This window comes from Nannobrachium achirus (assembly GCF_963921795.1).
Source record: "Nannobrachium achirus genome assembly, chromosome: 1".
In the NCBI taxonomy this organism is placed as follows: Eukaryota; Metazoa; Chordata; class Actinopteri; order Myctophiformes; family Myctophidae; genus Nannobrachium; species Nannobrachium achirus.
This window is the reverse complement of record NC_137810.1, coordinates 14,605,375-14,623,562: the sequence shown is the minus strand read 5'-3', so window position 1 is coordinate 14,623,562 and position 18,188 is coordinate 14,605,375. Positions and strand designations below refer to the sequence as shown.

At 43.8% G+C, this 18,188-nt stretch overlaps 1 protein-coding gene across 16 annotated transcripts in view; it reads right to left on the bottom strand.

Annotated features, from left to right (window-relative positions):
• Positions 1-1,022: 1,022 nt before the first annotated feature.
• kif1aa (kinesin family member 1Aa) overlaps positions 1,023-18,188 on the bottom strand; it is a 100,925-nt gene continuing 83,759 nt past the window's right edge. For all 16 annotated transcript variants that reach the window (XM_080738341.1, XM_080738352.1, XM_080738355.1 and 13 more), the window contains 11 exons: positions 14,345-14,459; positions 14,103-14,236; positions 13,362-13,423; positions 12,161-12,306; positions 8,710-8,892; positions 7,499-7,576; positions 6,661-6,782; positions 5,139-5,282; positions 3,659-3,851; positions 2,374-2,492; positions 1,023-1,826 (listed from right to left, as the gene is read on the bottom strand). In XM_080738341.1, the coding sequence (XP_080594467.1) occupies positions 1,784-1,826; positions 2,374-2,492; positions 3,659-3,851; positions 5,139-5,282; positions 6,661-6,782; positions 7,499-7,576; positions 8,710-8,892; positions 12,161-12,306; positions 13,362-13,423; positions 14,103-14,236; positions 14,345-14,459 (1,339 nt within the window). In that variant the 3' untranslated portion in view covers positions 1,023-1,783. The remainder of the gene's footprint in view (positions 1,827-2,373; positions 2,493-3,658; positions 3,852-5,138; positions 5,283-6,660; positions 6,783-7,498; positions 7,577-8,709; positions 8,893-12,160; positions 12,307-13,361; positions 13,424-14,102; positions 14,237-14,344; positions 14,460-18,188) is intronic.

The following is an 18,188-nucleotide window of genomic DNA, read 5'->3' as shown; positions in this document are numbered from 1 at the left end:
AGTAGTCTTCAGCACAAGGAAACTGGCCCATGTTTATTATCATGTAATTGTTCAAGTAGCCATAACTGCGTTGGGGACAAGGTTATGCTATCAAAACGTTTTGAAGGAACTCATAATTAAAAAGTGCGGTGTGCAGAAATTGCACTGTACTACTACTTTAGAAATATAAATGTCTTTGTAAATAAATACATGCAGAAATAAATATTAAAGCTGTTAAATATCTAAATATATCACATCTTGATACAAATAAAATTCAGGTTAAGGTTGAATTTGGGAGGATTAATTTAACAATGGTTGATTATTAAATGGGCGACAAGTAGATAGATACCCTCGAGGCTCTTGCGAGCTAAAACAACATGTTTCTTTTTTCCCCATCCTTTTCTTTTTTTTAAATCAAAACAGCTGAGGATCAATTATTGTTTGCTCAGAGTCATTCCTCTTCCCTTGCCAGACTGTGTGCGCTAAACATTCAGAGAAATTAGAAGATTGTACAGTATCCGAATTCACAAGGATGCTATGCATTCCCACGGCGGAGTCGTTAAGAATAGCGAATGGATCTACAGAGCAGCAACGTTATTTATTCGTATTGTTTTTTTTTTCTTCTCCTCTTCCTAGTTTTACTCTGAATGCAAACCAGGTGTACTTAATATAGTTCTATAGTTAAGAGAGAATCTGCAGGTTCATGTATTTTACATGACAGCTGAGATGCAGAATGTCGTAATGTGATCCCAACTGACACGGCAGCTTCTACGTAATGATTACTGTCACAGCTTTTTTTAGTTTTATTCATTTTTTTTGCTTTCTTTCTTATTTTGAGGAATAAACGCGTAAAGCTCAATGTGTCACTGACAAACAACTACATTACCAGACATACGTAATCTGAGATAGAGAAGTGGATTGCTACACCCTTGACCACTTAAACCCTATAAACTGGGCTCCAGCGGGTCGTGAACTTGTAGATCGGCTATTTTCACTGAATGTTCGGCCCCCCCCCCCCCCCCCCCCCCCAGAAAAAGGATGCTAGGGTTCATGTGGCCAAGGTTGTACGTATCTCCTCCAGCTATGAATATTATTCCAGTACAGTACCGCGTGAACGAGGTGAAGAGGTTCTTCGGACTAGTGGTTCTCAAACTTTTACATTTCAAGGTTCATCTTAGTTTCCACCTGTATACTCTCAGGCTCAGTCCAGACCAATGATTTGTGATGCAACGAAACTAAACCGTGGCGGAACGTTTCAGAGGAAAGTCGCAGCGGCCTGAATTACCCCGTTGGTTGGCGCATGCCGGCTCGTTGCGTCGCGAGTGATCCGACTCGTCCAGTAGCCGGGCAAACAAATCGCAATGCATTGCTGTGGTTGCAAGTTGCAACTGTTTGCGTTTGCAAATCATTGGCCTGGTAACCCCTTCAGAGTTACAGACCTAAAATAAGTGTCCATTTTTTGGAACCCCTTCAAGGAACCCTGTGGGGGGTCCCTGGACCCCCACTTTGAGAACCACTGGAACTAGGGGACTCACACAGCAGCAAAGCCCTGACGAGACAACAGGGGTTGAGGTGGGGTGGGGTGGGGTGTGGTGGGGTGGGTGGGAAGGGGGTCTGGAGAACACTAGTGGTCAGCTTGTGATTGACAGAGGTTGTGCAAGGGGTGGGTCGGTGGTGTTTCGTGGGAGGGGGCTTCAGCACAGGAGTAAGGTACAAAGACAGGGAACTATATACACATTAGTCTTTGTCTTCCAATTATTATGATTTTTTTCCCCGCTCCTCTGTAACGTTTTGTAGTGTCATCTTACATCCTCATCTGTCCTGCTCGTCTCCTGGACAGCTTTGACCTGCAAGGGAGGAGAAAACACACGCATCCATGATGCAAAAATGTATATTTCTATATCAGGGGTCTTCAACGTTTTCAGGCCAAGGACCCCTTAGTTGAGAGAGAGGTGAACCAGGGACCCCCACAACCTGTTCATAGCTTCCATATAGTTTCATTGTTTGACGGCACAATCATCAGTGTATTTTGGATTCATGTCAATTTGTGTTTTCAGATATTTAACCACTTGAACCGTCAATACTTAATAAACTTGACCTTTCACTCTGTACTTAGTCTGCTCTTTTTCCCCTCTACAACAAAGCTTTTTGCCAAAAATAAATAAATATAAAATAAATATTTTTGGCTAAAGTTCTCAGAATATGGACACTAGGGTTCAAGTGGTTAATATAAAAAAGGAGAAAACAAAGTTGCTATCACTCAAAGATTTGGAGAACCCCCTGTAGTAACTCTGGGGACCCCCTAGGGGTCCCGGACCCCCTGTTGAAGACCCCTGTTCTATATTATCAATAGAATCTTTGTGTTTTGCCAGTTACTTGGCGTCAGTAAGTTACCTGATAGTTCCAGCGAGGAGAGGGTTAAAGGCATACAGCCAATCATGCATCTCTTTGTCAGTGTTGGCCTGAAGCAGGATTCCGCGGTGTTCCGTACACACAGCGAAGGTGTTCGGGGTCTAGTAAAAAAAAGAAGAAAAAAAAAGAAAAGAAGAAAGAATAAAAATGAAGTACTTCTTCCACCATTGCATTAGAGGGCAGTGGTTCCCAACATGTGCAGGTTCGAGACCCAAATGAGAGATCAGACGTTTGCCCGGGACCCAAACTAGTGAAAACGCAAGATCTACGACCAGGGTTGTCGCACCAAATTCTGGGTACAAGGATTCACTGCGGGCCCCCCATGAACGCATTATTACGCATTATTTTGTGCTTCAACTATTGAATAATAGCAGATATACAATGTGTCTTTGAATATTTCAAATCCTTCTAAGGTTATTTGAAAAACCTATGTTTCTATGTCAGTGGTGCTCAAACCTTTGGGGACCCCCAAAATGATATGTATTTGGCCACGGACCACCAATCTCAAAACATTTAGTTCCAGGGACCCCCCAGAAGCAAATTTTGAGTTACAAATGTTCGCTTAAAAAAATACATATATTTAAAGATTTGCACACATTTTCACGACTTTTCAAAAATATTTTTCAATAGCTAAAAGTATACAATAATTAAGGCCACTCCCTCCACCTTGAGCCCTAGCAACTCAGTCCCACTCATAGACTGTATAAAAGATATGGACAAAGCGAAGCCATTGGTTTCTATGCAGCGCAAATGACACAATATGGGTCCTTGGCATGGGTCACGTGCAACGCAGGGATACATGGGAGAATGTGGTCGGAGCCTCCCGAAATACAGGACACGAAGAAGAACACAGCCGGCTGGTATTAGTTTAGTTGGCCACGCCCCCTGCAACTTTATCATCAATTTTAACATAAATGGGACCTTATTTTCACAAAACGCATATAATCGTGATTGAAAGGCAATTTTTAACTAGCGATAGGAACCATAAAGTATTTATGAAAATGTTAATTAAGGTTAGAAAACGAAAGGGGAAAATGAATGGGGTCCAATGGAGAACAATTCTTCTTGCGATCGGCCGGGGGGGAAAACAGCGCAACTAGCGGCCAATCATAGGAAGTTTTAGTTCCGTATTGGAGTCATTTTAAATCGGCGGAACTATGCCCCTGGTCCCACTCCCCCCCCCCCCCCCCCCCCCCTGTAACGCCCCAGTCTACGACTACAAGTGCACAGCGCGTGGCTCTGCGTGGCGTGCGACTCCGTTGCCCACCTTCAGCATGGCCTGCTGGTCCTCGCTGTACTCCACGTGGGCGGTGGAGAGGTTGAGGATGGCTCTCTCCACCGTGTCCCTCTCTGTGTTGTAGATGTAGACGTACGGCCGCCTCACCACCACGTAGCGCTTCACCCAGCCGTTGGTGTGCGGCTCCAGGAAGTGCAGGTAACCCTTCTTCGACACGATGGGGCTGCCGAGAGAAAAGACCAGGAGACGAGCGGGGTTAGAACGTTTACCGTAGGGAATACGGGGTCGACATCGGCACATCTTATGAGTCGTAAGTTTCTATTTCTAGCAGGCACGTGCACACATAGACATCAAAAGGGGGCTTGAGCCCCTGCCCTTTTATCCATCTGTAAAAAGTGCCCTCGCCAGAACATGAATGCAGTTTTTACTATGGTGAAAGACATGCCAAATGCCCTCTTTCCATGCCATACCCGAAGGCAGCATTGAAGACAATTGCCTCGTCCAAACTCTCCTGAACTTGAATGCAGCATCTTATGTTGAAATAATTGCCCTCTCTGAGTAGAAATCCATGCTGTACACACACCAAATCTCCAGTATTGACTTGATTATGCTTAGTTCAGTGTGGTATCAAGCACCGAAAATAGCCGACCTCCAAGCTCACAACGCGTCGCACTGAGCTTGGAGGTCTGCTATATTTTCGATATTTTCACCAAAAGGACCTTTTAGAAATTTCAGCCCCTGCCTCTCTAACATTCTCTGCAAGTCCCTGATTTCTAGCGTCATGTTCTACCCACTTTCTGCTCTGCTGTGCTCTGCTGTGCTGTGCAAACAATTATTTGTTTTCTATCAATCGCACGCCCCATGAAGCCTTAAATTCCTGGAGATTTCTTTGTTCTTGTCGCATTCCTAGACTCCTGTCCTCCAATTATTGGCTATAAGGAATGTGATAAAATCTGTTAAAATGTGGTTCCATTTAACCCTCAAATACCTGGAACGCGCCCGAGTCGCATTAGATTTTAACCACTTCAACCATTAATTTATGCCTTAACTATTGAAAAATAGCAGATATACAAGCTCACCCGCGCGGTGAGCTTGTAGATCTGCTGTTTTTGAAAAATCGTGAAAATATGTGCAAGTCTTTGAATATCTTTGACACGATCTTTGACCCGACTTCTAAATCCTTCCTCTAAATCAATGGTTCTCAAACCTTTTCTTGTCAAGGACGCCCAAAGTTGCAGGTATTTGGCCACGGACTCCCATCTCAAAATATGTTGTTCCAGTGACCCCCAGAAGCAAATATTTGAGTTACAAATGTTCGCTATTAAATAGATATATTCAAAGACTTGCAAAAAGAAAAAAAAAAAAAAAAATTGATTTTTCAAAAATAGCAGATCTACAAACTTGCAGCGCGGCACTCGGTGCCGCGCTGTGAGCTTGTATATCTGCTATTTTTCAATAGTTAAAGCATTCAATTATTCTAGGTCACCGTCATGGTTATGTGAGTGCTCACCTGACTCGCATCTCCTGGATATCGGGGACGTATCTGCGGATCCGAGGTTTGGTTTCAGGGGCTCCGTTGGAGGACTTCTTGGCCTCGCTGTCCTGCTGGGGTTCAGGGCAGGGGCTGGCGGCACGAGAACGGGGCGTAGGGGGTCTGGGGTACAGAAAGGACATTGGTTTGTTGTTTTTTTACCTCCCAATTTAGTTTATGAGCTATATTTTCGTCCATGCCTTTACCCCTTATCCCTAAACTTCTTTACCTTTTTTTTACTATTTTGAAAGACATTTTTAAATATTTCAAATAGCCGATCTACGTCGACACGTTGTAAGCTTGTAGATCAGCTATTTAAAATATATTTTAAAAAAAAATGTTTTTCAAAATATAAAAAAAATAATTACCCTTATCCCTAAAAGAGTTCATGGATAAGACATAAGACATGGATGAAAATAGGGCCCTTGCCAATCCCCAAATCCCAAGTGTACTGTAGTCCCTTATCAATGCTGACCCCTACTGGTTGGTTGTATATAGCAGGGGTCTTCAACAGGGGGTTCGGGACTCCTAGGGGGTCCTCAGAGTTACTATCAGGGGGTCCTCCAAATCTTTGTGTGATATGAACTTTTTTTCCCCCTCATTTTTTATATTAACCATTTGAACCCTAGTGTCCAAATTCAGAGAACTTTAGCCAAAAATTGCAGATCTACAAGCTCACAACGCCTCGCGCTGAGAGGCGTTGTGAGCTTGTAGATCAGTTATTTTCAGCAAAGAGCTTTGGTTTAGAGGGGAAAGAGAGCAGACTAAGTACAGAGAGGTTAAGTTTATTAAGTATTGACAGTTCAAGTGGTTAAATATCTGAAAACACAAATTGACATGAATCCAAAATACACTGACGATCGTGCTGTCAAACAATGAAACTATATGGAATCTATGAAAAGGTTGTGGGGTCCCTGCTTCATCTCTCTCTCAACCAAGGGGTGCTTGGACAGAAAACGTTGAAGACCCCTGGTATATAGTATTAGATCAAATAATAATCGAGGAAACTACTTCATGACACTGTGCCAACAGGCCTGCTTCAGAACAGACCTGACTTCAGTGTCGATCGGATCTACAAGCTCACACACATAGTAGGAACTAACCTCGCCCACCAGGCTTTCTGAGGGAAAGCCTGGTGATCGTTAACAACGGGCGGTTTGATCCGGTCTAGGCGGAAACCACAAGCCGAAGAAGTGGCGTCGCTTTGTTTTGGCTCCCTCCGTTTGTTTCCCCAATCCCTATTACAATGCTCGAGTAGCCTAGTGTAGTCTTGCGAGTCGCTACGAGTTGGAATAAAAGATGCATATCCCAAACAAATTTTTCAAAAGCAAAACTACGCCGCATCAAGGAGTTTATTAGGTAGGCCCTAAAAGTATGTCCTTGAGCGCAGGGGAATTATTTTGGGTCCTTTGAGTACTACAACATGACGTAAAGTGGTTTCCTCTCCCGTCCGGATCAAACCTCGAAAAGTGAAGTGATCCCAGACTAAGAAGGAACTGACCTGAGTTCAGTGTCGTCATAGCAACCCTCAACCAGTGAGGGGCACGTCGAGGAGGGTATGATGGTGTTCAGGGCAGAAGATGAGGTGGAGTCCTTCAGCGACGTCACAGACATTTCTGAGAGCTGTAACACACGCACGCACGCACGCACGCACGCACGCACACACACACACACACACACACACACACACACACACACACACACACACACACACACACACACACACACACACACACACACACACAGGTTCAAACTGACTGGAAAGACTAGAGCAGAGTTTCTCAAACTTTCAAATTCCAAGGGTCTCCCCTTAACTCTGGCGGTGTACAAATGGAGCCAAATGGGTTCATTTGGTTCCATTTGTACACTTGCAGACTTGTATGGGTCAATTTAGAACCCCCTAAAGCAGTGTTTCTCAAATGGGGGTATGTGTACCCCTAGGGGTACGCAAAGGTACTACACGGGGTACTTGAGAGAAAATGGAAACATTTATTTTACTCGTTTGATGATATTGACAAATGTATGTGAACGTGCTGCTTCATAAAGCTTTAAACCAAATTAAGCACGAATTGTAGTTACTGAATAGAAAACAGGCTACTTACTTTCAACATAGCCTATTGACATAAAAACTGGACAATTGATGTCAGTATTTTCTAGTCAAAATGTTGTTGTCGATTAAAGGGGGTACTTGGATTCAGCAATCAGGAAAGGGGGGGAACTGAAGCCCAAAAGGTTTGAGAACCACTGCCCTAAAGGAACCCATAGAGTCCCTGGAATCCACTTTGAGAACCACTGGACTAGAGGGGGAAAGGTTTGGTGGTGAAGGTGTTGGGTACTACCTTGCTCTCGCTGGCGCTGACACACACCGTGTTCTGGCTGTATTCTCTGGTGAAGGAGTGTGTGAGCAGACGGAGACACTAAAGGTAGAGAAGACAGTCAGGAGATTAAGTAGATGCCAAATGGCCACTCTACCTCCAGAGCCACTTCCGCCCCACAGCGTGTGCGTGTGTGCGTGCGTGTGTGTGTATACTTGGAAAAATAATAGACTATGCTGAGTGTGACTTCACAGGATAGAATAGAGCTGCAACTAGCTGTAACCAGCCACTGGGAAGACTTGAAGGAGGGAGGGAATAAGCTATTTGCAGGGGGGGACGTAAAATACATTTACGTAGAAAACATTTCTACATGGATTTTGTTGATTTCAATTAATTTGTCATTATTGATAGCTGTTATGACAATTCAGTATTTTTGTGAGTTTGGTCTCAGGAAGAAACCAGATTTATATAGCCTATGTGCCCAGAACGTCCCGCGAAGTTTGGACAATGCCAAGCTGTGCGGGACGGACATACAGACGGACGGACGGACATACATACCGGTACACACAAAGCCAGATGTAGGAGCGGTTAGCACCGCTCAAAAATAAACAGGAAAATAGTCTATGATACACTGTATGGCAAAATATATAAATAGACAATGACGATGTATATGACATGTATAGTGTATACCACGGGGGTCTTCAACAGGGGGTCCGGGACCCCAAGGGGGTCCTCAGAGTTACTACAGGGGGTCCTTCAAATCTTGGTTTGATAGAAACCTTTTTTCTCCTTTTTTATATTAACCACTTGAACCCTGACGTCCATATTCTGTGAACTTAGGTCGAAAATAGCTGATCTTGTGAGCTTGTAGATCTGCTATTTTCGGCTATGTTATTTGGTGTAAAGGGGAGAAAAGCACACTAAGTACAGAGTGATAGGTCAAGTTTATTAAGTATTGACGGTTCAAGTGGTTACATATCTGATAATAACACAAATTGACATGAATCCAAAATACACTGATGATTGTGCTGTCAAACGATCAAACTATATGGAATCTGGGGGTCCCTGCTTCATCTCTCTCTCAGCTAAGGGGTCCCTGGCCTGAAAACGTTGAAGACCCCTGGTGTATAGGCCCTACTTGTGGTGGGCAAGTACTTTGTCCGACAGTGACGATACGCTACCTTAGAACATGACCGTGTGTTTTTCAAAAAAGGGGTTAAAAAGAGCTGTGTCACCTTGGTAGCTAACTCCCTCTGTCTGTCGGTGATGATTTCAGGGCTGAGGTCCTGGCTGCCCTCCGAGGGTTGAGGGGATTGGTTTCTCTCCTCCTCCACTATGTTCAGCATGGACTCCTGGCTCAGCAGCAGCGTGGACTCCAGCTTCTCCCTGAGCAGGAGGTAATGTCTGGTCTTCTCCACCTGGGATGACAGGGGGTTACGTTTAGGGCTATAATAGAAGAGAGGGAGTTCCTCAGCGCGCCATCCAGGGGCGTCACACCAAATTCTGGGCCCTGGGTACAAGGATTCACTGCGGGCCCCCCATGAATGTTAACTCATTCTGTGCCGATCCCGAACTAGTTCGGCTTTATTTCAATCCAATACAATTTTTTTTTATTAATTCACTTACCCCGAGCTGCTTGTAGAGTCGTGGGTGGTCCTGGCTCGCTAGCCGCTAGCCAGTTAGCCATTCTACTCTGTCCGACGATATATTCCATTAAAAATGGTTTAAAATACATTTTTGAGCTCCCCAATGTTCACCCAATGTTCGGCGCCGCTTCCGATGAGTACACGAGTGTGCCGATCCCGAAGTAGTCCGGCTTTTTTTAATTAAATGAATAAAATGATAAGAGGCCTTCTGAAGCCTGGCCTGATTTTTCTAGCTACTAGCCGAAAGCTAGCAACCTCCCGGCCGGCCGTTATTTGCGAACGAAATCGCCAATCTCCGCCTAATCCAATGAAAGACCACATCTTTGAAGGCTTATATCTCTGGATTGTGTCTTTAGGGAAGCGGCGCAAGGTTTATTTACGGCGAAATCGCCCAAAAATGATCTTTTAGATGACAAAATGGGAATAGCCATTCTGTTAGCATTATCATCCGGGACATTTCCATGACGTGCATGAACGTGAGCACGTGAGGTCCTGGAAGGTGAGGTCCTGGAAGCTAAAGCGCTCGCCTATGAGAGATACCCTGGCATTCCTTGGCCCCTAGAGGGCGCTGGCACAGAATGAGTTAACTATTGAAAAATAGCAGATATACAAGCTCACAGCGCAGCACCGAGTGCCGCGCTGCAAGCTTGTAGATCTGCTATTTTTGAAAAAAATGTGAAAATGTGTGCAAGAAACCTATGTTTCCAAGTCAGTGATGCTCAAACTTTTTCATGTCAAGGACCCCCAAAATGATATGAATTTGGCCACGGACCCCCATCTCAAAATATTTAGTTCCAGGGACCATCCCCCAGAAGCAAAATTTGAGTTACAAATGTTCGCTTAAAAAATACATATTCAAAGATTTGCACACATTTTCACGACTTTTCAAAAATATCAGATCTACAAGCTCGCAGCGCGGCACTCGGTGCTGCGCTGTGAGCTTGTAGATCTGCTATTTTTCAATAGCTAAAGTTACTAGGGCCCCTCCACCTTGGGCCCTAGAAACTCAGTCCCACTTTCCTACCCCTTGTGACGCAATTGCAGGTCCCGACGTCCCGTGCATCACAGCAGCAGCACACATCAGCAGACAAAAGCAATGAAGCACAGGGGCGTCACAGACAATTAAAAGGTCCTGAATAACAAGAACTAACGTTTCGATTCCCAGTTCATCTTCGTTAGAGTCATTGTCACACATCAGTCATTCTTATTTAGCACCTTGTAAATATACAAATGCATTGAATTGTCCGCGATGCTCTGAGACTTCATTCCTTTTGTGTACATCTAGAGCTGTCACGACCATGACATCAATTGTCATACGAATAATTGCGATAGAGGATGTTTTGGGCATTGAACATATAAATCTAAATTACATTAATGTTTGCCTTTTAGGCTGTGTAAAAAATGTTTTGACACAGGACATATATGACAAATAACTGAAGTATATAGATTACTGTACAAAATAAGAAAGAAAAATACCAGGCCATGCATTTAATCATTATTCAAAAATATAATATCCGATCTACAACCTTGTAAGAGCCAATCTACAACCTTGTAATGTACTTGTAGTCAATATTAGCTATTTTCCAACAGATGAATTTGTGGATTATGCAAAAATAATTGCGATATATTTCCAAATAGTAGCCCGGGTGCAAATATTAACCGGGGGTCTGACCCCATTTTGCATATCAAACACCATTCAAATATACGCAAATAAATGTTGCAAATCACGCACAGGCTACCATTTGGAAATATTGCGGTAATGTAATAATAATTGTGCCAGAACTAGCGGTACATTATTATTGTGCTTCCTGCAGTGGATATACTGTAGTTACTGGTTGGTATCATTGGCCGGGTTGTCTTTAGGCCTGTCAAAATTATTACATATTGTCTAATCGCAATTATTTGACATAATCGCAATTATTTTGTCATAATCATTTCCATAAAGAGAGAGAAACCAGGTCCTGGTCAGAGGATATAATAGTAAAACCGAGTGTAATGGTGCTCTTGGATCGACGGGATCAAGTCATCAAGAAAAGAAAAAGGTGATCCAGGCACTCAGGTTTAAAAAAGGAGGAACAACTTTATTTCATTTAGTTAAAACCGACATGTTTCGACCATGAACTGGTCATCAGTACTACACGCCCTGATGATGACCAGTTCATGGTCGAAACATGTCGGTTTTAACTAAATGAAATAAAGTTGTTCCTCCTTTTTTAAACCTGAGTGCCTGGATCACCTTTTTCTTTTTTTGATAATCATTTCCATGTTGAAAAATGTTTATATATTTTCAAACATTTAAAAAAAATAGTGGAAATAGCAGATCTACAAGCTCACAACGCGCAGCATCGCGGCGCGTTGTGAGCTTGTAGATCGGCTATTTCCACTATCAATGTTCTTTTTTAAGTATAAAGTTGTCAAATATGTCAGTCATTTCTTTGTGTATTTAGGTTATGTCTTATGTGTCATATCTGCCATGTTGCAACTTCAAAGCCTACAAGCCAAACAGAAATGTAACTGTCAACGACAGAAACACAATTAAAACTAGAAGCAGTGCTCTTCCGAGCACAGGTCTCCACCAGGCCACACAAATCGGCCTGTTATAGCGCCACCATGAGGCTGATTTAAAAAATGTGGGGCAGAGGTTCTGAATTAGCATCCAGGGAGTGTGTGTGCTCAGTTTGGCAGCGATCAGGCCAACGGCGCCGGAGATTAGCTGGTAACAACCAGGCCACACAAATCGGCCTGTTATAGCGCCACCATGAGGCTGATTTGAAAAATGTGGGGCAGAGGTTCTAGATTGGCATCCAGGGAGTGTGTGTGCTCAGTTTGGCAGCGATCGGGCCAACGGTGACTGAGATTAGCTGTTCACAAACTGCGAGGACGCACACACGGACGGACGCACGCACGGACGCACGGACGGACGGACGGACGGACGGAGGGGAAAACATACTCTCCCTCAGCCTTCGGCTGGTGGAGACAAAAACAATGAATCGTCATGTAAAATGTCATAATGGTGACAGCCCTGGTACTGTAGTCTCACCTCTTGCAGGAGGCTCAGTTTCTCCAGGTCCCACTGGTGGTCCAGGATGAGGCTGTCACTGCGAGGCCGCCAGCCCGCCAGGTTCTCCTCGCCACGGACGTAGGCCACCGAGGTGTCCAGCACCCGCCTGCGTCTCCTCTGCATGCCTGGGATGAGGACAGCAAGGATGAGTATCTCAAATGGCCCTAATGTATGGAATGGGCACTTTACCCATTCTGCGGCCAGATCTCGTTTTAATGAAGTTGAGGACATAATAAACATGATGTTGGACTGTGTTTTGTGTTGTTTTTTCCTCGAATCTGTGACACCACGGGAGAGTGTTTTCTGCTGGTGTTTCAGTCCGAGTGTATCAAAGGGTGCGTTCGGAAATGTGCACCGGGTGTGTGCTCAGTGTAGTGAGTGCCTAAACCTAACCCTAATCCTAACCCTAACCTCAGTAAAACTATGCCTAAACCCAACCCTAACCCTAACCTTAACCTCAGTAAAACTATGCCTAAAAACTAACCCTAACCCTAACCCTAACCAAAACCGGTGCGCATTTCCGAACGCACCCTTTGATACACTCGGACTGAAACACCAGCAGAAAACACTCTCCCGTGACACCACAGACTTGAGCCTCCTGGACTTCCTGGACAGTCAGTGGAACACTGCAGGTTCCAGCCAGACGTCACAGGCTTGGAAATCACAATCAAAATAAAACAAAAAAACACAAAACAGACTCCAACATCATGTTTATTACTTGCGTCAGCAGAGCGCGCAAGTACTGCCACTACTGCGTTCGGCTGCGTATGTACTGTAAGTACAGTATGTCGGTGTCTGTTTGTGTTTAAGCCAATCAGGCTACGCATGTACCGGTAGGTATGTCGGTGTATGTGTGTGTTTAAGCCCGTAGCACAATCAGGGACCAGCATTTCTGGCAACGTCATCATTAACAGCCAATGAGGGACCAGCATTCCTGGTGATGCCAGTGGTGATGTCACTGGCATCACCAGTGGTGATGTCAGTGGTGAGCGCACCTCATGGCGCGCTCTGCTGATGCATAAGTCATGGCCTACTTGTGCACAAGCCGCAAGTTGGCACCTCGACAGAGTGCAGTTCTGGTTACATCCTTAACTTAATTAAAATGGGATTTGGGTGCAAAATAGGTGAAGTGTCCCATTAATGATCATCTACAAGCATCTTTTTTTTATCTTGTTCCTACCTGGGCTTCCTGCATCTGCCAGGTGAGAAAGGCTGACCTCATAGACTCCTGTCACACGGTTTCTGAAACAACACAACATTCACATAAACCAGTGGTTCTCAAACATTTAACTCTGAGAGTGTACACATTTTACACCCTCTGAGTTACAGACCCCTAACTCCTCAAGGACCCCTGGGGTTCCCCAGACCACAGTTTGAGAACAACTGCCATAAACAGCATAAAGGAAGGATGTTTATAATCGTCTATAAGAGGTAATCTCGCAAACTGTTGGAGAGATTAGTGCCAAATGTCTTGCGGACAATGCCAGTAGGCTAACATATTTTCTTTCCACGTGTTTACTTTTCAAAATATTGTATTTTAATGGAATACAATGGGGCTGAAACCTTGCTCCTTGCCCCTTGTCTGATCTCATAACAAGTCCATTATGTCAATCATCTATCTATGGCATCTACAGCATGATATAACACATTTGGACACGGTTTCAGCCTGATCTGATGGCCACTGACTTCTATTATAAAATGAAAAAACATTATGTGAAAAACAGAGAAAAAAGTTGGCGCTGATCAGTCCAGTGGTTTGCAGGATTAGCCCCGTAAAGGCAGACACACTGGGCAAAAAACATAATGTCCCCCATTGCCTTCAGGAGGTCATAATAATAATACTGTAATCTCAGTTACAGAGAGAGAAACGTAGAACACAAAATGTTTGCATTTTCTTCAGGATTGGAAACTTCAGACTCACCCCTCTGCTCCCCGCAGGCTCCCGGTGCCAAAGAGGTTGCGAATGGAACGTGAGGCGGTGAGCTTGGCATCTCGGGAGTAAAACACCATGCAGACATCTTTGGTTATAACTGCCGGCTGTGTGCACTTCTCCATCTGCAAGTGATGATGAATACAAAGAGAAAGGACTGTTAGACACCTTCATGTGGCCCAAAAAAAGGGGCCCAGCCCCCGTCCTCCCGCCCATATGTGTGAGCATGTTACCTCTAGGTAGGCCGACAGGGTCATGTAGATCTTCTCCCCGCCCGGAGTGACTCGGTTCAGCAGCAGGGAGTTGTGCATGGAGCTGTCCCACGCCGCCTCGAAGCGGTAGAAGGTCCTGGAGTTGACCAATGAGGGAGCAGGCAACCACATTCAATTAACAAACCCTATAATACTTCTCTACCTCGCTACATCCTAGGGCTGAGCAATTAACGGAAAATATATCGAAAGTGACTACTGACTGAACCAATAAATGGCTTAATCATGCTCATGTAGGTTCATCGAATAATCGAGAAGCAGGTATCTACAATCTTGAGAGTGGTGTTTATTAATTGTAATAAGGGAAAGGTTTTAAATAATTGTGATATTGTTTTGAAGTCACATCGTCCAGCCTTACTACAACCTCACATAAAGGAATAGAGCACAGTTCTATGGTTCAATTGTATTGCTATGATCGTATGCAACGATTGTATAATACCAACGGTTGGGATTGTTATCAGAGTCAACTTAGACAGTCATACTGTACAGTAGTGGTTCTTCTTAACGTGGGGTTTTAAATAAAAACAATGAATGCTCTCAGATTAGTGTCCCAGGGATAAACATTGTATCAAATGGGGATCCGTGGCCCAAAGCCTGTCCAATTGTGGCTCTCTCAAATTAAACGTGTTGAGGATCACTGCTGTACAGTATGTAAAACATGTAGCATACATTCCTGAAATTGTCAGTGTGACAAAAGGGGTGACGATGAAATGTTCGGCATGCAACAGATCCCTCTAGACTAGAGCAGTGGTTCTCAAAGTGGGGTCCTACTCCTGGAGAGGGTTCAATGGCTATTTGAAAATAGATTATCTACAATGTTGTATGTGTGCTATAAAAAAAAAGAAAAATGTGGCACAAACGTGGTACAATTTTCGAAAGGTTTTAACAACTCAAATCTTGTATGGGGGTTGTAAGTACATTCAGTGAAAAGTTATAATCCACACTCACAGAGTCTGGTTTAAGAGTCTTTTTTAATACAGAATAGCAGCAGCAGCAGCAGGCAAGCAAACAGACACGTTTCAGCGCGTTAACTGTTAACACTGATGACGGCGTAGCCGAAACGCGCCTGTTTGCTTGCCTGCTGCTGCTGCTATTCTGTATTAAAAAATCAAACCTCGGTTCGAAGTGGAGCGGTGAATCTGAGCAGCTATACCCTGTGTGTGTTGCTAAATGCCTAAACTGTAAACTGTAAACTGTGCCTGTGAGTGAGTGGTGAGTGTGCCTGGCCTGCACAAAACAGCGCCCCTCCTTTAACTAGTGTGTTGTGTGTGGCCACTCAAGGTATTGCCAGGCTACGGACACGGCCAGCCACCCAGCCACCCACCCACCCACGGACATACCCACGGACATACCTGTCTATTGGGAGCGCTTTCACCGCTCCAAAAAGACTCTTAAACCAGACACTGTGAGTGCGGATTATAACTTTTCACTGAATTATACTTTGAATCTGCACCCGGAACCCCCTCAGACAGGTTACTGAAATTGAGTTGAGCTGACCTGGCCCTGCATGAAGGTTGTAAGTACATAACATGAAACAGTTTGAGAATCACTGCTAAAGAGTCGACGTTCTGCAAGGACAAAACGCCACGGAAAACAACGAGAAGAGATGAGTTGAGTTGTCTTCATTAGTAGAAGACAGAAGGGAGATGAGAGACTAGTGGATAAAAGGAGGGACAGACTGGGCTATGAAATGCACCTATGGTCAACCACTATGGTGACTGCTCTCCATTCCGACATGTCTCCACTCCGAGAGTGACTTCTTATTGTCGGAGTGGCAGCACTTCCATAGAGGTTAGGGTTAGGGTTAGAGATAGGGTTAGTGTCGGAATGGAGACATGTCGGAAAGGAGACGTGTCGGAATGGAGACATATGAGGAGGTAGAAATCGTCAAAATGATAAAATAAGAGAGCTGTGGGAATGAAGTGTGTTGTGAGCTTTGTGGCTTGGGCGGTTCAGATTCTTTTTTGACCGATCGGATCATTCATAACGGGCCGTTCAAACCAAGCAGGATAATTATGTGAGCACCCACACTGAAGAACGCTAACATTCTGTAAACAGTGGTACCAAGAACCCTTTCCAAAACACCAAAGAGCGCAGTCCAGCTGTGTCAGAGCCCACACTGAGGGGGACAGATATCTCCGGCTCTGTGGTACTGAAAGACGCATGCAATAGGATAAATGGATAATGTGATTAATTCATTATAAGGGGACGAGATAGTTGTAGCCTAGCTGAGGTAATGTCAGCTAGCCTACCAGCAACTTTCCCAGGGTGAGTGAGACCGATTGGCTCCCAGATGTCCTTCTGATGGATTTTGATTGGCTGTCAATGTATCTAGCGTTCATAAAAACACTCTGAAAGTGATCCAAACGAGATCGTTGTCATCATAGTTCAGTTAGAACAATTTTTAAAACAACCTGTTTACAATTATTGTTATACCATGCTTGCTGGGCCTTTCCTTTTCACGATTGCAGCTTGTGTAAAGATATCCTATGTGGGCCTAAACCCTACAGTAGCTAGAGACACAATGCACCTTTCTATCACTTTCTCTCTTCTCTGTCACCGCATACATCGATAGACAAGTTTTTTATTTTGCCCTGAGCAAGCAATCACACCCTGAAACCCGCTCTGGGCCTTACATCTGACAAAAAAGAAGGATAATTCAAGCAGCGAATGTGAAAGGAACCTCATGTTTCTGTAAGTCATAAAAAAAGAGGCTGAAAGGACTGCTCATGAGGTTCAGATGTTGAAGCCCGCTGGCCTTGGCCTGAAGTGACCTTGTGGGAAAGCAAACAATGTGCTGCCCAGAGGCAGTGGTGGAAAAACTATTCTCGTTTTTCACTTAAGTAAAAATATCATGTAGCAAATGTAGAAATACTCTGTTACGAGTAAAAGTCCAGAATTAAAAACCTACTTGAGTTAAAGTACAAAGGTATCGGTATCAAAATGTACTTGAAGTACCAAAAGTAGAACGGACTCATAAAGCAGAATATACAAGTTTTCAACTGTATTACCTTTTGAAAATAGCAGATCTACAAGCTTGTAGATCGTCTATATTCAAATGTATATTGTATATAGGTAAAAGTAGGCTACAAATGTACAGTATTTAGGGCTGAAGTGGTTAATGTATGTTTTGTAATAATAATCAAAACTTTCAAAGTTACTAAGTTTTCAAATATTGTAGTGGAGTAAAAGTACAATGTTTGCCTCTGAGATAGTAGAAGTAGAGGAGTAGAAGTAAAAGTACACTGAAAATTGGAAATAGTCCACTAAAGTAAAAGCTCCAGAGATAAAACTAGGGGTCCTTGAAATGTGAAAAAAGATGTGAGAATCACTGAACTAAGCTCTACTGGAACCACAATCTACAGTGAAAGATCCTCAGTGTTGATTTAACTGGTGTGCAAATGTGGACTGGATACGGAATGTATCACATTTCAGTAGATACTGAAAGTGTCATGTTTACTAGAATATGTCACATTGTCACATGCAGTATTTGTTTTTCCTTCATATTCAGTTTCATTTTTTATGTTCACAGAATGTGCATTTGTACACTTTCAGTCACAGACCCGTAGGGTCCAAATGTTGGTCCCCAGACCCCATGTTGAGAACCAGTGTGTTTACCGCGGTAAGGTACTGACTGGCAGGGGTGTAAAGTAACTAAGTACATTTACTCAGTACTGTACTGTACTTCAGTACTGTACTTAAGTACAATTTTGACGTAATTTTACTTTAGTGGAGTGTTTCCAATTTTCAGTACTTTTACTTCTACTCCACTACATCTCAGAGGCAAATATTCTAGTTTTACTTCACT